This window comes from Chrysemys picta, chromosome 6, assembly GCF_011386835.1.
Source record: "Chrysemys picta bellii isolate R12L10 chromosome 6, ASM1138683v2, whole genome shotgun sequence".
NCBI lineage: Eukaryota > Metazoa > Chordata > Testudines > Emydidae > Chrysemys > Chrysemys picta.
Window position 1 is genome coordinate 80,754,071 of NC_088796.1, and position 24,854 is coordinate 80,778,924.

At 40.6% G+C, this 24,854-nt stretch overlaps 1 protein-coding gene across 3 annotated transcripts in view; it reads left to right on the top strand.

Annotated features, from left to right (window-relative positions):
• ADAMTS19 (ADAM metallopeptidase with thrombospondin type 1 motif 19) overlaps positions 1-24,854 on the top strand; it is a 326,693-nt gene that overhangs the window by 179,029 nt on the left and 122,810 nt on the right. For all 3 annotated transcript variants that reach the window (XM_065599319.1, XM_005303066.5, XM_065599318.1), the window contains one exon: positions 20,509-20,614. In XM_065599319.1, coding sequence (XP_065455391.1) covers positions 20,509-20,614 — 106 coding nt within the window. The remainder of the gene's footprint in view (positions 1-20,508; positions 20,615-24,854) is intronic.

Consider the following 24,854-nt stretch of genomic DNA (forward strand, 5'->3'; position numbering starts at 1 on the left):
TGGACAGAAAATTTGAGGGTGAAAAATTGGCCAGTACAATCTATGTGCTTTATGCCTCTCCAGAGTGGGGTAAAGCTGCAAAGGTGTACTGGTGAATCGTGCCATAAAAGATATTTTAAAAGGGAGTCTTAAGGTTAGGATTGCATATGTTTAAATCATTATAAATATCTCCTGGAAACATTCTCTTTTAGTTTCTTGTTTTGTGTTCATGTATGAATTTTTTAAATAATAACATTAAATAAAGAAAATTCTCAGGCAAGAGCTAAACTGAAGTTAAGGTTTAGAGTACATATCAGTAACTTAACGGTAAAAACATTGTAGGGATGTTGTAATTATCCTAAAGACAAGCATTACAAATCCAAGAAATTCATAGTTAAGGGTAAACTTAAAAGAAATAAAAATGAATTAAGGTATGGAAATACCCTTCTCTCCCCTCCCCTCCCCTCTGACCAGTAATTCAGCTCTACTGCTCTTGTTGGTCCCTCCAATCTCCATTGCCCTTGTATTTCATCACCACTGATGCTGTGTATAGAAGAGACCTAAAAGAGTCACTCCTATAGGCAATTAGGAGGGGAACCATGGTAAGTGTGGTGGATGGATCAGGGGTGGAAAGGCGAGGAACTGGTGGAGGGTTTGGGGTGAATATGGAACTGATGATTTTTTTTGTTGGTGGTGGTGGTGGAGGGAAGACTGTTTTATCCAGGGAATGTCACATCTATTGCTGGCTAGAAGGTTTTTGAGGAAGAAACTTATTAAAATGTTGGCAGCACATCACAGTAAATAATAATGGTGATGCTCCACTTTGAATCAAGTGAGTAAATACCTTCTCCTGCTATATTCCTATGATAGTGAGGATCAAAATTATAATGAAGAAAATTTTGCATTTTACATATCATAATGATACTTCAACTGTTCATTCAATGCAGTACATATTTTTTTCTATTTGATGTGGTATTCTAATTTTTCAAAAAAAAAAAATTTATTGGAAAGAAGAAAATGTATATTATGAAAGAAGTTTAAAACCAACTCTGTAAAGAAGAGTTTCTGGCTTCAGTTGCTGCTACAGAAAATCCCAGGAAGACGAGTGCGTATGTTTGGATGTCGTCAGGGCTTGAAATGGATAATTCACACAAATGTGTTTCTCCACCCACCCCTCTTCCTGGAAAAATGTAGCCAAAGGAATGGGATGGTGGGAAAGGTACAAAGAATAGCCTGAAAGAATTCAGAGCAACACACCAGCACATGACCCATCTGTAAAGAAATCTAATGGAAGAACAAGTTACAATGAACAGGAAACTGTTCTGAGCTTTCCCAAATAATTGCAGCTGAGGTCGCTAAAAGGTACGATGGTGTTCATCATCATCACCATTCCTGCTTGTCTGCTGTGTGAGTGGAATGGAACCTACCCAGCCAAATCTCCCTGGACTCCTTCACTGTTGCTCCAAAAAATTAGCTGCGGTAAAACAAAAGCTGAACCACATAGTGACAAATGTTCTGGCATCTTATTCAGAGGAGCTGTTATTTGAAGGAAATGGGCACAGACTGTTACAGGGGGCATCTGATACTCAAACAAAGGAAACAGAATATTCTCTACGGCGGTCCAGTACGTCAGTGAGAAACGTGATCAAGAACAAGCTGTTTGCTTTTTTTTTTTATTTTTATGAGGGCTGTTCTGAAATGGCTGAGGCTCAGCTTGGAACCTGTATCTAGCTGTCCAGCTGACGGTGCTGCAGCTTTACTATGGAAAGCTCCGTTCTATTTTTCCAGCCTAAGAGGTAAAAGCGTCTCCTTTTCAAATTAGCGAATCACATTCATTATGTTACTTTACGCAGAAGTCTGCCAGAAACTTTTGGTGGGCCCTTTTATAATACAGTAGGGGGAAACTTTGATTGTGAAGATCTCAACGTGAGGTTTTTTTTTCTAGCTTTATCCAAAATCTGGATAAAAATGTATTGGATTTTAATGTAGGTTAAGAATATTAATAATTTTCAGCGACATGTAACGACGAACCACATTGCCCTGTGAATAGCAGCATTTTTGAATCTCTGGAAAGATTAAACAAGGAAGTCCTGCCATGAGAAAATTAGAATAGTGGGTCAAACTGGATGCATGCTATCAGAAAAAAACTATGTTTTAGAAATGCTACATATGCGGTGTCTAAAAGCCTGGTTCCAGATAAATTATGTCCCATACAGGCACAGTATTGACAAGTGCCTCACCATGCCGGATACAATCAAAGACTCCCTTTTATGGTGGACCACATCCCAAGTTTCTACCTAGAGTTGTCTCCTCCTTCCACCTCAACCAACCAATCCACTTACCAACATTTTTTCCCAAACCACATATGGACAGACGACCATCCAGGTTACACTCTTTGGATGACCACAGGGCTATAGCCTTCTACATTGAATCTATCTCCCCTTGTAAGTATTCTCACACTTCTTATCAAACTGTCTGTACTGGGCTATCTTGATTATCACTTCAAAAGTTTTTTTTCTCTTACTTAATTAGCCTCTCAGAGTTGGTAAGACAACTCCCACCTGTTTATGCTCTCTGTATGTGTGTATATATATCTCCTCAATATATGTTCCATTCTATATGCATCCGAAGAAGTGGGCTGTAGTCCACGAAAACTTATGCTCTAATAAATTTGTTAGTCTCTAAGGTGCCACAAGTACTCCTGTTCTTTTTGATGGAACAAAATCATTCTGCAGAACTCCAAAATTGTTTGTTTCAATCACCGAACGATCAAAAGGCAACGCCATATCCACACAACATCTATCCAAATGGATATCAGCCTACATAAAACTCTGTTACCTCCAGCATGACCAACAACCCTTTACGGGGATCTGCATGCATTCTACCAAAGCCCTGTCAGCCTCCATAGCATTTTTTAACAATGTTCCCATCACAGAAATCTGTAGGGCTGCAACCTGGACCTCACCACACACATTTACCCAGCATTATGCTTTGCAACAACATTCATCTTCCAATACCTTGTTCAGTCACACTGTACTCTCATCCTCTATGACTTAAACTTCAAAGCCCCCTCTTTCCACTGGAGGGCACTGCCCTGAAGTCACCTAGAGTGGAGCACCCACAGGGACATCACTCGAAGAAGAATAAGAGAAAGTTACTCACCTTGCGCAGTAACAGAGGTTCTTCGAGATGTGTGTCCTTGTGGGTGCTCCACTACTCTCCATCCTCCCCTCTGCTTTGGAGTTTAATACTATGATCTGCAGTAGAGAAGGAACGGAGGGGAGGTTGGTCGCACAGCACCAGTTAACCACCTGAAGTGGCGCGAGATGGGGACCCAACCGGGCACTGCTAACATAAATCTCTGATTATGAGCGCTGGGGCGCACAGACACCTAAAGTGGAGCACCCCCAGGGACACACATTGAAGACCCTCCGTTACTGCACAAGGTGAGTAACTTTCTCTTCTATAAATGCCACAATAAAATGATTATTTTTATAAGTGATTTTTTCCTTGTACCCTGAGACAAGACTTCTCTATCGTCCATTGATGGTTATTAAAGATTTGAACAGATAACCCAGTGTAACCCACCCTTCTACTTCATATACCATTGGATGCTAATTGGGTAGTGTTCTTGAAGTGTTTCCTTCTGTCTCTTCCATTTTCTCTGATTTTTCTGTATGCATTTTTCTTTTAAATCATGACTTTCTCTTTCTTTCACCCCTATTCTTAGGGCTCATGGTTGTTATACAATTTTCCATGTTAGGAAATTTTTTTAAAAAGTGACTGTGAAAAATAGTTTGTTTGCACAGGCCTGAAGTCTGTTTGTGCAGCGGATAGCTTTTAAGAATGCTCTTTAAAATCATTCTGAAGACCATATCTCAAACAGTTTTAAAAAATTGTTATGCCATGTCTACACTCAGTGCCAGAACTGATTTAGCTGAAGCCATTTTAAAGACTTTCAGAACAGACCACAACTGTGTGGTCTAGGTTTTTGTGCAAAATGGCTGACTTGCTGCAGCTTGGTTATCTCTATGATGTTATACAAATTGTGATTAAATTAACACAGTGCAGCAACCAATGACTTAGGAGCTAACATCACACAATTATCCACTCTGAATCCATGCATGTATCTTTTACATACCTGCATACATTTCCCTCCCCTTTTTCTTGTTTTTTTTTTTTCCACTCTCAGGATTGAAGTGCAGCAGTTTGATCAATTAAGTATATATTAATAGTTAACTTATTGTTTGTTATTAAACAAATAAGCATCTTGTTCCCTTATGGAGTTATATAAATAATATCTTAGAGGAGGCCTTTATTTCTAGGTAGGGTCTTATGACTCACAGGCCAATAGTACAGCTGGTCAAAACTTAGAGATATCAAACATAGTATGCAGCAAGTTGTGTCTCTAGACCACTGTTTTTGTCAAAGTCTTTTATCCATAAACAAAGATGTAACACACTGTAGGTTAACCATATATACATCAAACAAGAATATTAATGATCAATGAGTTATTCATTCCCCAAAGATCTGTTACATGACATCTTTTAAATAAATATCATGACAACAGTGTGTGAGGTGTTTCAAGCTGGTCAAGCCAGCTGAGTTTTACTGTTATCTAACAGGATGCCCCAGGCCAAGTGGTTTTGGGCTGCCACAATAGCCAAAGCAAACAGATACACATGGACATTCATCATGTTCTTTCTTTATTGCAGTGGTTTTACTTTTTAAATACATTTTCTAATAAAACTTTAACTCATGTCTGTGCTGTATCCTATGTCACTTATTGTAGGGCAAAGGTTTGCCCTGTGTTCTTGGACAAAATCCCCATTTTCACCCTTTATTGAGTGTTGTGTTGTGCACTGCTAGTCTGCCCTGCACTCCAGAGGTTGCTGCATTTCAGTGGGGTGTTACAATATGTATAGTTTGTGAAACTGTCTTGGAATCTTTAGGACAAAAGATGCTATATACATGTAAAAATAATATTTTAACAAAATAAATATTAACAATTTTAGTAAATTTACAAAAAATGGAACAATCATTATGTAAAGTTAACTTAGAAAAATACCAAATGACAAGCCCAAACAGTATAAATTCAGTAATATGCAGTGTACATGTGTTAATAATAAAGTTCTTAGTTTTTTTGGCTGGATTATATAGTAGGCAATAGGCACTTGTGGAACCTACTCTTTCCCACTGTTTTCCATCTCAGTCAAAAGTGGCAACCTTGATTGATGGGTAGCACCCCAGAGAACTTCATAGTAAAAGAGCCTTCACCACTGACAATGTAAGTCCTGCCATGAGGAACACTTAAAATGCAAATCCAAAGTATATCAATAAGAAATGGGGCTGCATGCTTTATTTTACGTGTTATGCTAACACAACACTTCAGGTTCTGTAATCAAGGGTTGGCAATGGAACAAGTGCAGCTAACTAGTTCTCTTAGATATTTAGGTTCATATAGAGACTGAAACTTTATGTAAATCCTGAACCTTATCCGTGGTAGAGACACTGTCTAGCTTCGTTTGTCCTAAAGTTGGGCAGGCACTACCAAACTCTCTTTGGTTCAGGATGGTGCCATATGCACTTTGTGCATTTCTTTTGGCAGGCCATCATTATCTTCCCCAATCTGCAAACATTTTTCTGGAGGGCAGGAGGTTCTCATGCCCAAAACAGAGCAACAGAAACTGGGAAACTCCCAGGAGTGTTGCAGTGGCTCAGGAAATGAGCACAGATGGTAGCACTCCATAATGGTAGGTGTATGGGCCACAAATTCATCTGAAGTCAAGGAATAGATCCTGGAGCTTGATGGTTAATTAGTACAGAGACCCTGGGGCACTTATGACTTGAAGGGACCCAAGTGAGCAAATAGCATCTGCCTCATTTCATGGAATTTTCTCAGACCTAGGTTCATGTTAACAGATCAGGATAAAATTCAAATTGATTTCCAGCAAGATTGTGTTACAGCCTAAACCATTTTGCACAGCTATGTCTCCAAATAGAGCTGATCAGGGCCGGTGCAAGGAAGTTTCGCGCCCTAGGCGAAACTTCCATCTTGCGCCCCTCCGTCCCCAGCCCTGTGGCAGCTCCCCGCCCCCCCTCTGCCCTGAGGCACCCCCCCCGTGGCAGCTCCCCCCTGCCCTGAGGCGCACCCCCAAATTTGGGTCTGGACAGGAGACAAAGGCAGTAGAGTCCCTGCCTCAAGGAGTTTACAGCACATGAAGGTTTATTGATGATAATCTATTTTTGCCCCCATATCTACCCTGGTTGAACTCCCAGCCCTAAATCTAGGACCGCACCCTCCTCCTACACTGGAGCAAACGCTGCTCCAGATTTACTCAAGTGTCCCGAGCTCCCCCACCCATTGCCTGGCCCCGGTGCAGAGGGTGAGTGGCTGCTGTCTCTGGGAAGGGTCTTTGGTAGGTGGCAGCCGGGGGCAGAGGACAGGAACCAGAGCCCGGAGCAGGGCAGTGCCATGTGAACGTGCTGCCTTCGGAGTAAGGGGTGGGCACAGGATGCTCTCACCTGTCTCCGGCAGGTTGCTCAGCACAAACTCCTTGGCCGCGGCCACGTCCCACTCCCGGGTGACATCCAGCGGCAGCACCCGCAGGTGCCGGAGCCGGAGGCGGCTTCCCACAGCAGCCACTGCACCCCTTCCCCGCCCAGGCAAAGGCAGCCGGCGAAGACGGTGAAGCCCAGGCGGTGCAGGCGCAGCGCCAGCATGTGCCCGAAGCCACTGTCACAGCCGGTGATGAGCACCGCCCAGCCGGCGGGCTGCAGCGCTGCCTGCCGTGGGAGCCTGGCCAGCAGCGCCAGGGGCAGCAGCAGAGTGGTCACTTCCCACATGGTGGATGTGCAGGAGCAGCGCCAGGGGTTTTGCGGCCCCCTAGGTGGGGGGGTCCTTCCGCGCTCCCGGTCTTCGGGGTACTTCGGCGGTGGGTCCCAGAGCAAGTGAAGGACCCACCGCAGAATTGCCGCCGAAGACCCGGAGCACGGAAGGATCCCCCACCGCAGAATTGACGCCGAGAGTAAGCTGTCGTGATAATTAGCTGTGCACAATAATGTGGCCAGAGCCCTGCCTTCACACTTAATTGCTGGGGGAGGAATGCCAGCCAGGACCAAAAGGGTGGAGATTGGAATTGTCTGCATTGCACCAGTGATGATATGAAGGGAAAAGTTGATTGTTGAGTCCAACTTGCCACAGTGATGACTGGAGCCCCATGCTGCCCCGTAGTATTTGGCAGGTACAATAATTAGAGTATTGGTGAATGCCCATGAGTTTGCAGTTCCAGCACGCAATTAGTTGCTGGTAAACCTGTGGAGGGAGTATGACACTCGGTTGGATTTTAGCATGTGTCTTCTTGATGTGTTGTCAAAAGGGCAGGGATTGGTCAAGCTTTATCCCCAGATAAGTAAGGTATGGTTCAAAAACAATTGGCTGATTTGTTCAGAAGGACCTGCAGCTGTTGATGAGCTAACAAGTGATGAGATGGAAGCAAGATGATTCTGTCTTTAGCTTGTTTAGTTTCAGTCACCACTTTGAAAAGTATTTAGCCAAGGTGTCAAGCTCAGATGGCAGGCTGGAATTCAGCTCCTTATGGCTATTGCCACACAGACGTCATCAGCATACACAAACTTAGTTTCTGAGGAGATCGGTAGGCCAGTTGTATATATTAAAGGGCATCAGAGCAAGTACAGATCGGTGTGGGAGTCCGTTGTTCATATGGTGGGGGCAGCTTAAATCATCTCCACACTGGATGATCACTGTTCTGTTAGTAATCATCTGCATAATAAAATCTACACATTTCGTGTGTGCAACAATAGAGTAAAATTTTAGGACTAATTCACAGTTCCAAACTGCATCGTATGCCAATGAAAGATCAACAAAAACAGTGCTGACCTTCTGCCTGTTTCAAAAGCATCCTCAATAAGAGATGTCAGTCTAATCACTTGATCTTCAGCACTACAGCCTGGTCGGAACCCTGCCTGGTAATGATGTAACTGTGAGAAAACAGTAATTTAAGTACGAGTCTCTTGGAGCAGTGTAAAAGTGATGCTGATCAGAGCAATTGTGCATTAGTTCTTCAGGTCATCCGGCATCCTTCTAGGCTTAAGGTGTCCAACCACATCTGACCTTCACCAGACTTTTGGAACTTTACAGCATTCCAGACAAGTATTATAGGGTCGTAGTGGAAAGTCACAACAGGATGAGCTTATGTGATGCGGGAACTCCCCATGGATGTTTTCAAGCCCAGGAGCTTTGTAAGGTTTTAAGAAAGAAATCACTGATTCCAGTTCCTCCCTATTGAATGGCTGGGATAAACTGGAGTCGGCTGGGGGGATAGACCGAATTTTTCTGGTAGCAGACAATTCCTTCAGATCATGATCTCTGTGATTACTAGTTGGCTGTTGGCGACCACAGCATTTGCTGTGACATGTGTAGGGCACTTAGGGATCACCTCTGCCTAAAGGAAATGAAGGCCCAAACCCCTATGACCTAAGTGCATGAAGTCCAAACTTTCAACTCATTAGTGACACCTTTCTTGTCTCTTAATACTACAGCATTCCATATTAGCGGTTTCTTTTAATATATTAGCAGTTTGTTTTGTCCCTTCAGGCTAAGCACACTGTCTTTTTTTTCCATAGAGGTTGTCACAGAAATCAAGCCGGCAGGGGATAGATGCCCTACAAAAAGCACGTGGAATCAACTTTCTAGCTGCTCTTAAAGTCTCACAGAAGAAGTTGTAAGCAACGTTCATATCATCAGCCATGTGCCATGACTCCGTGACTATGAGGTGTCTGTCAGATTCTTTTCTGAAGCCAAATGTTCTTTTTCTTGCTTGGGTTTATTATAGCCACTGCTTTCTCTAGCACTGCTATGACTGTGAAAAGGAAATGTGGGAATTTCCACATGTATGCTGAGAGGGAAAATGGAGCATCTACAGAAATGAAAACAAGAGCTGGTGATCACTTAGTACCCTAAAGGCTGAGTGGAAAGTATGAGACTGCTTAGGATCATAAAGGCAGGATAGATTGGGAGCACTTGCATGGTCAAGGAGCATTTCACCATGAGGCGAATCAGCGGCATTGTGGACGTTCATATCAGGGCAATTGAAGTCACCACATACCACTGTGGGATACGGAACAAGAGAGAGCAGAGGGTGTTTCCACTGTTCAGAAGAGGGACAGTAAATATTCATCAGATTTACGTCGTTTACAAATATGACATGCCAGGCGATCTTGTTACCTTCCTCAGATTGTCCAGATACTTGAAGCTTAAGTCCAAGTTTCACATAGGTGCAAATTCTAAACTGTTGATGATAATTGGAAGCTGCAATCTGATAGCCTCTGGTCTGTAATTGAGAGTCCTTGGTGGAATGTGTTTCCTGAAGCATATTAACGGCTAACAGCTGAAGACCATCATGCTTAGGGGCAGAAAATCCCTTTTATATTCAGCAGTAAGATTGTTAAAGTATTGATGGCCAAGTTGTCAGGATTGGTCCCTCCATCCTGGAGGATTAACAGAGGATGCCAACGTGAAGCCTTCCGACATGTCCCTGTCCCTCATAGAGATACTGGGGCGGGGAGAGAGGGATGGGCAGAACCAAACCCCCCCGTGTCTTAAAAATCAGTTTAATCTAACCTGGGGCCACAAACACTGACATGCTTTAATCATGATTGTATGGTCTCACTACAAATCAGGGTTAATGGTTGTTTGGGTGCCTTAACATGTTTGGCTTTCATTTAAGTGTAACCTTAAAACTGAATTTCTTGCTTGGTTTTGGTATAATTGCTAGATCCATTATTTACCTAAGTTACCTATGCATACTCTCAATCTTAACTGTGTCTGAACATAGTTCTTGTTTTGGAATTCTATAGGGCTTTGATCCAACAAAGCACTTAAGCATGTACTTTACTTTAAACATGTGAATAGTCCCAATGTAGTCAAAGGGTCTTGACCATGTGTTCAAAGTTAAGCACATACATAAGTGCTTTGCTGGCTTGGGGCCTGTCTACTATAGGGTGTTTTGTACCTTTTTTTTCTAAAGCATCTGATTCTAGTCACTGCAGTAGCACTGTGTAAACTAGATGGATCACTGATCTAATCCAGTATGGGAATTCCTATGTTTCTAAGATAAGTATTTTAGTAGAAAGAGGTCCACATAAAGGATAGATAAAGTTTCCTCTGAGTTTCTGTCTGCCCTCATGACATTGCCACAGGTATAAAGTTGAGGTTTTCTGGGTGACTTTACTGTTTGCATATTTTCACACACTTTAGGATTTTGTTTTAAGAAAACTGCATTCTTCTTCGAGAAGTATCCCTATGGGTGCTCCACTTCAGGTGTGCATGTGTCTCTCAAGCCCTCAATTGGAGATTTCTAGCTAGCACTGACCATTCAGCCCACACATACACCCGTAGGCCTCCTTGTGGCAGACACTGAGGCTATGCAGGGGTGCGTGGGTGAACTGCTCTCTGTTCCTTCTCTACTGCCCCAGCCCGCAATGGAACCCTAGCTCCTAGCAGATCCATCTAGAGTATATTCGGCCTTCTCTCTTTTCTTTTTTTCTCAAAGTTAGTTAGTTTATAGCTGTAGGTTAGTGTTTAGTATAGTTAGTTTTAGGGCAGAGAATAATTTTTGCCTTCTTTTTCCTTCAGGAGTCTTGTCGTCTCCTGGCAGGGTATTCCTGGTTCTCCAGGCTTCAAATGCTGCCTCTCTTACTGAGAGGCTATACCAGTAGGCAATGGACATTCCAAGTCTGTCCATTGCCTGGGAAAGCCCCATGTCTCCCACAGGTGTTCCTTCTGTTTGGCCCTTAAGTCCAGGGCTACAAAGGACAGGGAGATAGCTCAGACTACTGGCTATGGAAGACTCCCTGCAACCACCCTCTGAGCCAAGTCAGGAGGACCCTTCACCCCAGTACATCCATCACTGGACATATCCAACACCCCATCAACCTTGGGGCATGGAAAGCCTTGGAGTTCTAAGGACAGAAAGAAAGGGAAGTTTTTGGAGCCCATTGTGAAGACTCTCAGAAAGAGGAGCATGGTCTCTCACTTAAAGGAGCCAGCTCAAAAAAAAAAAAAAAAAAAAAAACACAAAAAACAAGCAAACAAACAAACAAAAAAACAGGTACCCATCGAGGTCCTTGGTATCCAAGGGTACTATTGAGGACAGGGATTGTTCCTCCAGTACTGGTGACCTGCGAAGCCTTGGAGTGCTAAGAACAGAAAGTATGGCTTCGATAGGGCACCTACACCCTCCACCAATAAGGAGAGTAAGCACAAGGTACCATCAAGTTTGGCCCTGCCATTGGCACCCAAGTATCCCGTTCAGCTGTTGGTGCTGTCATGCACTTTAACCTAGCCATCGGCACTGATGTAAGCAGCTCAGCCAGGAGTACCAGCTGTGTAAACAGAATCCTTTGGCACCAAGCAAGCATCGGTGCCTGACATCTACAATGCCTGCAGTACACCCATCGTTGTTGGTAATGTCAGCTCCGGTTATGGCAACCTCAGCTACAGTGTTGGGACTCAGATCCTTTTTGGTACCACAGGAGTTCTGATACATGAGGGATCTCTCAGTGTCAGACGAACCAGAGTCCCCATTGTTGTTGGGTACTGAGCATCTCTCGGTACTGAGACTTCAGTCTCTAAGTGGCCATTTCATGGTACAGGGCTCTCCTCTGTCCTCAGTGGCTGCCCTCCAACCCCCTGCCATGGGAGGATGTGGAGGAAGAGGACTCCCAATCGGTCCCCTTGATTTTCAGTGAGGGGTTCTCCTACATATCTCTTTGGGAATCAGCCTTCACGCAGGGAAGACCTTGCTGGTCACTGAAGGTGGTGGAACCAGCCTTGTATGCCACCTCACTTCCTTATAGACACCTGCAATGGCCACATTGGGACCTGTGGGCTGCCTATCAATAGTAATTTAACAGACCACTAGTACTGTCCCTCAGGGAGACCAGGATTTCACGTAGGGAGCAGGTAACCATTGGTTCAAATGGAGCTTTTATGAGGTGGTTGAGAACTAGGTTGAGGTCCCAAGACAGGATGGGGTGTCTGATGTGGGGGAAAAGATTATCCAGACCGTTAACAAATCTGTATGATACTGGGTGAACAAAAATTGAGACTCCCTCAACCAGGGGATGAAAGGCTGATATGGCAGCCGGGTTTACCTTGACCAAACTAGTGGATAATCCGGATGTCTGTAGATCCAGCATGTAATCTAGAATGAGGGAAAGGGGAACTGATTCCGGCCAGAGGTAACCACACCCAGACCAATGGGTGAATCTTTTCCATTTCTTTGTTCATGTTCAAGACCCAGGCTCTCTCTCAGGGCTTGGCGTTTGATTGCTTCTGCTGTAGCAGCTGCATCCAGGGCAGGTGATTTCTTCTTAAAGGATAATCCCTTTTGTGGGCACAAATCTTCCAGAATTTTTCTGTCAAGACCTTCATATGATCATTGCTTACTCATTGTAGCTACTCTTTAAGCACCAAAACTCTCAATATCAAATTTCAAATTTTGAATAGCATGGTGTTCTGATCAAGTTTAATTGACCTGGTTCCGTGAAACCTGCCAAAACTATGCCAAATGTCACCATGCCTCAGTTGGTCACAACTGAGAATACCAAATTCAGGACAGGTTGCTGAGAAATAGGGCAGACACACTCCAAAACTGGGGGTTATTCTTCTATAAGATATACGCAACCAGCAACAAAAGTAAACTTCTGTCTCACCACACTGGCTAACAAGAAGTCAGAAATGCAGCTTCCTCGGGTATTCCAGTCCTGGATTCAACACCCAGACACTAGACTTAATGATGAGTGGTTATTTATAACCAGTTTCATCAAACAAAGGGTTCTTCTGATCCCAAAGGTCACATACCCAGGTCAATATATAACTCAGATTTTACCCAATAATCACACTGTTGCCAATCCTTTAGTATTTAATATCTAAAGGTTTATTTATAGAAAGAAAGAAAGAAAGAAAGAAAGAAAGAGGTGAGAGTTAAAATTGGTTAAAGGAATCAAATACATACAGTAATTGGAAGGTTCTAGAATCAGGGTTGAAGCAGTGATGTCATAAACTGCTGGTTTGTTAAGTTTCTGGTTTCTACAAAATCACTGGAAGGGCCTCAGTCCTTTGGTTAGAATGCCCCCATTAGTCTAAGTTCATAGTCCAGAGATCAGAGCAGGAAAGAGACCAAATGGAGATGTTTCCAGGGACTTTTATAGCTTCTGCCACGTGGAGGGAAATTCACTTCAACTATCCAGATATATGTTGGGAAAATTACACAGCAGGGCACAGACTATCCAATAAGTTCTTGGACTGCATTGTAGACAACTTTTTATTTCAGAAGGTTGAAAGAGCTACTGGGAGGAAGCTATTCTAGATTTGATTTTAAAAAATAGGGAGGAACTCGTTGAGAATTTGAAAGTGGAAGGCAGCTTGAGTGAAAGTTATCATGAAATCATAGAGTTCACAATTCTAAGGAGGGGTAGAAGGGAGTACAGCAAAATAGAGACAATGGATTTCAGGAAGGCAGATTTTGGTAAGCTCAGAGAGCTGATAGGTAAGGTCCCATGGGAATCAAGACTGAGGGGAAAAACAACTGAGGAGAGTTGGCAGTATTTCAAAGGGACACTATTAAGGGCCCAAAAGCAAGCTAGTCCGCTGGTTAGGAAAGATAGAAAATGTGGCAAAAGACCAGGTTGGCTTAACCACAAGATCTTGCATGATCTAAACAATAAAAAGGAGTTATATAAAAAGTGGAAACTAGGACAAATTAGAAAGGATGAATATATGCAAACAACACAGGAATGCAGGGGCAAGATTAGAAAGGCAAAGGCATAAAATGAGCTCAAACTAGCTACAGGAATAAAGGGAAACAAGAAGACTTTTTATCAATACATTAGAAGCAAGAGGAAGACCAAGGACAGGGTAGGCCCACTGCTCAGTGAGGAGGGAGAAACAGTAACAGGAAACTTTGGAAATTGTAGAGATGCTTAATGACTTCTTTGTTTCAGTCTTCACCGAGAAGTCTGAAGGAATGCCTAACATAGTGAATGCTAATGGGAAGGGGGTAGGTTTGGAAGGTAAGTTAAAAATCACTTAGAAAAGTTAGATGCCTGCAAATCACCAGGGCGTGATGAAATGCATCCTAGAATACTCAAGGAGCTAATAGAGGAGGTATCTGAGCCTCTAGCTATTATCTTTGGAAAATCATGGGAGACAGAAGAGATTCCAGAAGACTGGAAAAGGGCAAATATAGTGCCCATCTATAAAAAGGGAAATAAAAACAACCCAGGAAACTACAGACCAGTTAGTTTAACTTCTGTGCCAGGGAAGATAATGGAGCAAGTAATTAAGGAAATCATCTGCAAACACTTGAAAGGTGGTAAGGTGACAGGGAATAGCCAGCATAGATTTGTAAAGAACAAATCATGTCAAACCAATCTGATAGCTTTCTTTGATAGGATAATGAGTTTTGTGGATAAGGGAGAAGCAGTGGATGTGGTATACCTAGACCAGGGGTAGGCAACCTGTGGCACACGTGCTGAAGGTGGCACACAAGCTGGGTTTCAGTGGCACTCACTCTGCCCGGGTCCTGGCCACCAGTAGGGGGGCTCTGCATTTTAATTTAATTTAATTTTAAATGAAGCTTCTTAAACATTTTAAAAACCTTATTTACTTTACACACAACAATAGTTTAGTTATATATTATAGATTTACAGAAAGAGACCTTCTAAAAACGTTAAAATGTATTACTGGCACGCAAAACCTTAAATTAGAGTGAATAAATGAAGACTCGGCACACCACTTCTGAAAGGTTGCCGACCCCTGACCTAGACTTTAGTAAGGCATTTGATACGGTCTCGCATGACATTCTTATCAATAAACTAGGCAAATACAACTTAGATGGGGCTACTATAAGGTGGGTGCATAACTGGCTGGATAACCGTACTCAGAGAGTTGTTATTAATGGTTCCCAATCCTGCTGGAAAGGTATAACAAGTGGGGTTCCTCAGGGGTCTGTTTTGGGACCGCTCTGTTCAATATCTTCATCAACGACTTAGATATTGGCATAGAAAGTATGCTTATTAACTTTGCAGATGATACCAGACTGGGAGGGATTGCAACTGCTTTGGAGGATAGGGTCATAATTCAAAATGATCTGGACAAATTGGAGAAATGGTCTGAAGTAAACAGGATCAAATTTAACAAAGACAAATGCAAAGCCTCCACTTAGGAAGGAACAATCAGTTTCACACATACAGAATGGGAAGAGACTGTCTAGGAAGGAATATGGCAGAAAGGGATCTAGGGGTTATAGTGGACCACAAGCTAAATATGAGTCAACAGTGTGATGCTGTTGCCAAAAAAAGCGAACATGATTCTGGGATGCATTAACAGGTGTGTTGTGAGCAAGACACGAGAAATCATTCTTCCGCTCTACTCTGCGCTGGTTAGGCCTCAACTGGAGTATTGTGTCCAGTTCTGGGCACCACATTTCAAGAAAGATGTGGTGAAATTGGAGAGGGTCCAGAGAAGAGCAACAAGAATGATTAAGAACATGACCTATGAAGGAAGGCTGAAAGAATTGGGTTTGTTTAGTTTGGAAAAGAGAAGACTGAGAGGGGACATGATAGCAGTTTTCAGGTATCTAAAATGATGTCATAAGGAGGAGGGAGAAAACTTGTTCATCTTAGCCTCTAAGGATAGAACAAGAAGCAATGGGCTTAAACTACAGCAGGGGAGGTTTAGGTTGGACATTAGGAAAAAGTTCCTAACTGTCAGAGTGGTTAAACACTGGAATAAACTGCCTAGGGAGGTTGTGGAATCTCCATCTCTGGAGATATTTAAGAGTAGGTTAGATAAATGTCTATCAGGGATGGTCTAGACAGTATTTGGTCCTGCCATGCGGGCAGGGGACTGGACTCGATGACCTCTCGAGGTCCCTTCCAGCCCTAGAATCTATTAAAACAAAGCCCTCAGTCCAGTTTGTGGAAACATACAGGTAACAAGATGGAGTTTAGGGTTGCATGATTTAGTCACATGCTCTTGCATACTCTAGTGAAAACGTTCACATGAAAGTCCATCAGGGGTGGATAGGCTTCTTCCATGGTCCATCATGTTCATTGATGAGCCATCAACTTGAATACTCCATTCACAATGTGCTGGACGCAAATTACCCTATGGGTGATATCACAGGAGCAAAAACATTTGAAATTCAGGTACATAGTCAATATTCATAACCTCATAAACAAAAACGATACTTGCATACAAATAGGATAATCATATTCAGCAAACCATAACTTCTCCATTGACACCTTACTTGAAGCAGTTTGTACAAGATTTGTTGTGATTATTTAACAGTGGTAGCAACAATGATCTACATGGTCATATTTTAATCATATAACATCACATCATCTACCAGTATTTTTTTTCCTGAAACATCACAGTTCAGAGAAATCCTATTTCCATCTCTGGATGTTAGAAGGGCCTTCTACCTGGATAGGACTAAGCAGATTAAGAGATTGCCTAGACTCTTCATATACTTTGCAGATAAAGCTAAGGGGGCTCCTATTTCTGCTCAATGACTTTTAAAATGGATATTAGGTTGTATTTCTGTTATGATTGTGCAGGTGCTCATCCCTTCCTTCTCCCCCCCCCCCCCCCCCCCCCCCCCCCGCGCGAGTGCGAATGCATTCAAGCAGACCACAGGCAACATCTACTGCATTATGGAACAATGATCCAGTATCGGAGATATGTAGAGACACTACTTGGACTTCTGCCGTCAGATTTGATGTGTCATTTGTCTCTGCAGTACTATCTTCAGTTCTGAGCCCTGTTCCAAAGCTCCCTCCTGCTTCTAGGGATATTGCTCGGAAGTCAGCTGAAGTGAAGAACTCATAGGGACACTACTCAAAGAAGAAGGAAATGTTACTTAGTCTGTGCAGTAACTGTAGTTCTTTTAGATGTGTGTCTTAGTGCTTGACTATTCGTCCTCCTTTTCCTCTGCTTCAGTTGTTCCCTAGGGGATAATTGAGAACAGAAGGAACTGAGGACAGTTGGCCAGTGCATCCCTATATAGCCTCATTGACTGCCATGAGGAGGCATAAGGCTCATGTGCGTGCCAAATGGACACTGCTAGCTAGAAATCTCTGATCGAAGGCTCAGGAGGCACATATGCACCTGAAGTGTAGCACCCATAGGGACATACATCTCAAATAACTACAATTACTGCACAGGATGAGTGACATTTTTCTCTCTTAGGATTCTTGTCCCCCTGAAGCACATGCTAGAATTTTTCAACCCAAACTCCAGGTCAACAGTTTTTTGTATTGCATGAGAACAGGCGTATTAAAACATTAAAAAATGACCGAGGCTTTTAATTATACACTGAACATGGGAGCAGTATGTTTTTTCCCCCACACTTCACCAATACTTTGGATGGATCTCTGGGGTTGAGGGTACCTCCGTCTCCATATTAATCGAATCCTTTGTCTGTCCATGGACACTGTTTGCAATTATACTTATTATTGCTAATTTTATTCATGGTGTGGACACTTGTCCACTAGTAACTGGGCAAAGACAGTTGAGAACTTTTTGATACTCTACCTATCAGAGCTAGTCCGCATTCATTAAAACACACACAAAATAATAGAGGTGTTTGCCTCTCAGAGATACACTAGAAGATTCGTACCGGGGGGCATGTATTATTGTATTAAGAATTTTTTTACACAAAATATAAGGTAGTATATTTACTGCTACCATATGAAATATCATTAACCATATAAATAGTAGACAAAATAAAATGAAAACAATATTCATTTTCTGAAACATAATCCATTTTATTGATTGTGCACTTATTAATTCACAAAATGTGGTATTTCATAATAGCTGTAGTGCAAATTAGTGAGGTTCTACTGCATTTAGTAATTCTGTATTTAATTATCCTAAAAAGCATCTTTGATCATCAACAGGTTAAGAGAATTTTAACATCTTCTATCAAGCATGCATCAATTCACTACTGTTTCTTGTTCTGACATATGTAACCGTCAATGTTTCTTTTAGGCTTTTTTCTTAGACATGGAATTGGGTTGTTTTAAAAATTCACCGAGTTCAAGCAAAGACTTTTCAAGTACAAATTTTGTTAATTTGAAGTTGTGTGGAAAGCCCACAGATTTCAGTGGGGATACTTTAATTATAACAAAAGAGCAATTGTTCAGGGGTTTTTTGTTTTGTTTTTTGTTTTGGTTATTTCGCGTGGATTTAACCTTGGAGCAATTCCAGCTGTGTTAATAAGCCACAGGAAACTGCAGTGAACATATACATATGAAGAAATTATTTTTTACCTAAGGAAACTGCAGTGAATATATATATATATATATATATGTGTGAAGAAAGTCTTTTTTTGTGATAGTTAAACAAGAGCAGCTGCTTACCGAAGCCAGTTTTTTTCCTTACACATGAAATTAATAACCATGGACAAGACATGAAACTAGTTCTCGATTAGTAGTTGGCTGATTTACATCCAGTAGCTAGTGTTTGATGTGTCTTTCATGTATAAGGTCAACTTTGTTTAATAAGGAATAAAGCATTAATTGTATATGATGCTTTTGGCTGTATCTAGAATCAGAATCTAATTTAATGTAAGTAGAATGTAGGCTTCACATTCCTAGAAGATTAGCAGTAATCAACGCACTTATAAGAACTATGTGTACAAAGAAGCCTTGGTTACGTAAATTGATATTTGTTGTTTGTAATGAGTACTACCTGTTATAGTTTCTTCCTTGCAATAGATACGGAACCTATCAAAGGATTTACCTGTTCAGTGCTATATCATGCCTGTGAGAGAGAGACAGTAGAATAGTAACGGGAACTAGCAGCTATAGCAATCAAGCAGTGGTGGAGGGAAGCATTAAGCCTATATAAGGAACATCATCATTTTAGAAGAGAGGAGCTGGCTAAGGCACCTCTTTCCCCTTTCTCATTTGCTTTGCTGCTCTGCCCACTGGCAGGAAAGGCTGGGAGCCTCAAACTCCTCAACCAGTCACCAGTTACTTCTGCCACATCCAGACTTCACCAGCCAGAGAAGAGTCGAGAGCTTTCTCTGCTTTTAGGCCAACACATTGTATTTATGTTCCATTTTGTAGGGGTGTGGGGAAGGTATGTTGTGGAAAACCTTCAGGGACACCTCACTTTTTTGTGCAAACAAAGCTCATAGAGAGGGGTTTCCCAATGTAAAATAACATTTCATAGTGTAACACAGTTGCCTTTTTTGCTGTGTCTACACCGAGAAGTTAGGTAATTCTCTTACCTTTCTTCTAGCATTTCTCCATTTGTGCTGACAATAGTGGGAGCACTAGTATAGACTAACCCCCAGACAATTTAACCACTGCATTGTGCAAACCTAGTCAGAGCAGCAATGGGGGTATTGCCTAAAATTCCCACTGTAGATAAGGCCTTTTTGTTTGCAGGCTGACAAGTTAAAATATTTGGACTTCATCCTATGAGATGTAAATTTAGAAAACTAATTATGACTAAATTCCAAATGCTTCTAGCCATTTAATTGTATCAGAAACATTCAACAAATATGTTGGTCCAGAGGGCACCATTCCTTTGAAGGGATGTTCCATAAGAAATAGGCTGTACATTTGGAATATGTAAATAATCAAATAGACTGCCTAAACCAAGATCTTTAAAAATAGGAGCCTAAAATCCTAGGTTTTTAAATAAATGATCTCAGTCAAATAAAGCTGCTTGGTGCTCAGCATTTTGGAATATTAGGTAATTTATTTAGGAGCCTAATCATGGACTTGAGTGTCTAACTTTTAGGCTCCTGTTTTTGAAATCCTAGGTTTTAAATCATATGCTTGATACTGTCCTTGGCATTTATGATAAATGTGATGGTTAGACTGCTGTCTATTAAAAATTGGTACAGTTTTATGGAATTTGAGGTTTCCTGTAAAAACTTGTCTTCCTTTATAACTTGTGCACTGAACTCCATATTGGTGCTTAAAAAATTAATAAGTACTAATGTTAAAATGAAAGAGTAGAAACTGAAGAACAGAAAATAAAACTAAAGTCTGTTAACAAAAAAAATTGTGCAGATTTGTGGATAAAATTATCAGATTTGTATTGCCCTTTTTAACAATATGCTGTTCAAATTTTACTGTATTACTTTACATTTTCAAAATTTACTGTATTACAAATGTTACTGTATTTACCTTATTTAAATACATAACATTGTTTCGCAACAAATTTTGTGCACATTATATACTGTGTAAATGAGTGATATTGTCACTATCCTGATCTTCTCTTTTCCCTTCTATCCTATTGATGCTATATTCACTAATTGCATATTCTCTTTAATTAGTTTGTAAACAATATAGGGCAGGTACATCCCTATATGTTAGTTCAGCACCAGCACAATAGGGTCCCAATCCAGGGCCATAGTGTAAGTATTAATAATAAATAATACTCATAATGATTAATCCTGGTGTGGTGGTTGTGTTTCCTAGGTATAGCATATTTGAGTGGAATGTGCAGTGAAAAACGAAAATGTATTATTGCAGAGGACAATGGTCTGAATCTCGCATTTACCATTGCCCATGAGATGGGCCACAAGTAAGTACATGAAAGAAAACAAAGATTCCTAACATTTGTTGGCATGTATTATTCCAGACTCTAAATTTAAATTTAATTTTAATTTTAATTCAGGAGTTTATCTGTTATCACTTAACATAGGAGCTTTGGTTGTGTATGTGTGTTCTTGTTTTTTAATTAAGGAAGGCTATTACTTATGATAAGTTAAGGAAATTCATTTTTTGGTTAAAATTGACATAATTTGTCAATATAGCACATAAATCAAGAAAACAAATCTTTGAATGGCACATTAGTCATTCTATATATATAATAATTCATTAGAACATTTGGAAGATCTAATTTAATCTGGGGAAAAAACAGGTGTCTCCTGAACTTGTTTTGGGGATTTTGGTACTATACATCAAATGCAGCTCTGACTAATATTGCCAAAAAGCATGTAATGAAATCATAAGTTGACTGAGATTGTATTGAATTTGCCTGTCTCAAAATAGTTCCTATTATATCACAATGGTCATCAAAACACTAGCTTTCCTCCACCCCAAACAGCACACAGATTGTTCTGAAGCTGAAGATGTACATTCTTTACAACCAGATGTTGTTCTTATTGGCTAGAAGGGGAGTAGGGAGTATTAAGGAGTAAACTTAATCCAAAAAAGCAATATGCTGCCAAAACAAATTAGATATCAAACTTGGAATTCACTGCTTGATCTCCCCACCCTTCAAAAAAGAATAAGTCAGTGCTTTACAATTGCAAATTTTACTCGGGGAGAATCTTCTGTATTAACCCTCAATATTTGATAAAAGTTTATTAATTAGGTTAATGTTTTAAAAAGCAGTTCAGTTTTTGAGACCATCATTTCTGGAGGCTCTGCACTAGACATCTCCATCTGAGCTCTTGCATCTGCCGTTGACTTCAGTTGGAACTGTGAGCTCACAGCCCCTCTGAAAATCAAGTGTCTCAAGATGGGCCCCCTAAATTGGAAGCCACTTTTGAACATTTTAATCATACTGTCTAGAAAACTGAGATCCCAGTATCTAATACTGAAGAAGAAAGTCAATACTAAATGAGATTTTGGTTAAAGGATAGCCTCTCCCGGTGAATTAGAGATGAATCATTTCTATGCAGTCATGGAGGATGGTGAGGAAGGTTACAGGGATGTTCATTCCAGGTGAATCCCTTCCACAGAAATAATTAAAGGCCACTAAATTCCTTAAACTTTAAAAAAATATATAGAAATAAACACTTTCCTTTAAATTAATTTTTGGATATCTGCTGCTTATAGAAAGGAATTCTCAGAGAAAATACAATGAAATGTAAGGGAAAACCAAAAAACCCATGACCGGTTTGTAGATGACAATGAAAACCATCCACTGTTATAAAATGCATAAATAAATAAGCTTTATGAGCTCTTGTTGGCAAGATTTTTCAAAGAGCACATTTAGCGCACACAGCATTAAGTACAAACAAGTATGCTTGCAAAAACTTGGCAATATTTTCAGAACTGGAATTGAAGTGTCTTATGCAACTGAAAATAATTAATAGTTTAATTTTTGTGGGTTTGGTTTTGCATATCAAACTCCTTAATTGTATATTCTGTACTTTGGAATGGATTTCTGTCTGACCTACATGCAGACCTAATTGTAGACTCCTAATAGAACAATTCTGCAGAGCTGTGGTGCATTTGAGAGTATTTTCTCAGTTATGTACTTTGATATATCCACAAAATGCTCATAACCCGCTGTGCATAATTGTAAATACATATTAATGTACTTACGGCTCTGTAGTCATGGTTGAATATACTATTATTTTTATTATTAATGTCATTTTTATGCCCTCCATTAAGTACACACAAGGGAGTTTCTATATGTAGCTTTCACAGTTCCCCATGAATACATTTTGAACATCATTCTATTGAACAATGATAATATAGAGAGTTTTTTGGTGGAGGTTGGAGTAGAGGTGGAGGTAAGGAGAGTGGTTAGAGAGGGATTGGTTTACAAGCATAAAGTGGAGGGGGATGAGGAAAGGAAATATGAGTGAGAGAAAAACGAGAAATGGAAGGAAAAGATATAAGGTGCTCAGATACTGATGATAAGAACTGGGATGGATAAATAGGTAGCAGAAGGAGAGAGGTGCCTTGTGGAAACCATAAGCAAGACTGGCAGCAGAGGAACAGAGAATGAAGAGGGCAAAGGCGCACAGCCAGTCAGCATAGTTTGTTCCATTCAAACCTGTCTAATTTTTGTATCATAGCATGGAATATATGTTTTGTGTCTAAATTACAAATTGAAATATATATGACATCTTTTACTCTACTAATAAATAACATTTCTCTATACCGTGATAAGAAAAATACGGTACTTTTTATGTGTTGTGCAGTTTTGCTGCAGCTCTTTAGCTGTGAGGAGGGAGCCAAATTCAGTCGTCATAAAGCTGAAAACATGTTTCAGAGAGCTGTAAATAAAAATACTATTATAAATGGCTTTAGCATTGTAAAAAATCTTAAAGTGATTTTTATAAACAGTTTTTCAAGTTAAAATCCTGATTGTTTCCTGCAGAAATAAATTTAGATCTGAAACATTCCAGAATTCTTTAGGAACAAAAGCCACATGGAATTACCAAACAGTACATGCTACAGATGGTTATCTTTGGTGTTACTCAATTACTGAGGTGTTTCACTATATTACAGTTTGTCTGCAAATGCCTTGACTCAGTAATGCACGTTTCCCCCCCTGTGGGAACCACAACCTCTTATTCATGCTCTTAGTTCTGTTAAAAGATACATTGAAATATGAGATTAGTGGAATCAACATGGATTATCTTCTTTCATTCACGTTTTGAACTGCTTGTTTTTAGATTTTACCAGTTTCAGACTTCCCCACTCAATTAGTTAAATTATTATTAAAATGAGATTATGGCTTTTCAGCTTCTGTTTTCCTTTGGGATAAATTTAACTGCTGCTTTGTTAGGGTAAATTAGTGGCTAATAGGAGTTCATTGTTTGTTGGCCTATGAGGCTCAAGATGCTGACACTGCTTGGCATCTACAAGGGCTTAATCTTGATTTTGGAGGTAAAATATCCTGTTACAGTATCTGTGGAACTTAATCTTTGTGCTTCTGTTTCATATCTTCCTCCCACCCCTTTCTCTTGTGTAGAACTTGGCCTGTGTGTGTTCTTCCATTTCATTTGTAGCTTTTTTTTATAATAATTTGAAGAAACCCTCTTCTAGTGGGAAACATTTATTTACGTATTTATTACAGTATGCCTAGAGGACATAACTAAGATTGGAGTCTTGTTGTTTCAGTCTCTGTACAAGTATAAATTGAAGAGCTTAAAATCTAAATAAATAATATATAATAGCACTTAGCACAATTTGGGAGCCATATAAATAATTGGAAGCATTCACTGGGTATCATCCAGTATCTGTATAGCTAGGAAACTAATTCTTAAAATAGCTTTCTGTGGTCACACCTTCCCTATAGAATGCTATTATAAATGTACCCACCCTTGTTTTTAACATTTTAAAGCTGATCACACAATACAGGTTACTTAACCAAGTGAAACATTTTGTATCAATGTGTTAAAATAGCTGTCTCCAGAAAATAATATACCATAGAGCCAGATATCTGATACAATAATACCTATATAGGGGCACAGAAAGCTGAGTAGTAGCTTCAGGACCTCTCTTGCTGTGTTCCTGAACACTCCTCTGGCTGTGAATTCCTCAGCAAGGAGGAAGCTACTGAGGAAATATTATGTATCTGGCTGCAGGAGGGGATGATGTAAGTATTCTGGCCCTGACTGATCTGCTCACTACCTCCTCCTTACCCCCACAGAGCTCTCCAAGGAGTTTAGGGGGAGTAGTGGAATACTTCTGTGCAAGTCGTGGACACATACATCCCTTTTCCTGTGAAGATGTGGAGATCCTTGCACAGAGGACCCCTCGATGCACAGATCACAAGGGCACAATTTGGCCCCTAGCAACTAATTTCACCTTGATGATAACTTCCTTTATGCTTTCCAGCACAAAAATCCATTCTAAAGTATTTTAGTAAGAAATACAGATTAGGATTAAACAATTAATATCAGCATTAATACTTCTATTAATAGAGTCCATGCCTGTCTTCCTGAAGGCATAATTTAGATGAGGAATCCATTATTTCAATTTCTCACACTGCTTTTATTTCCCATTTCCTTAGTAATTCACTGTACTTCAGAATGTGCCCTGTTAAGTAAGATGATTCAATTGTAGCAGCAACA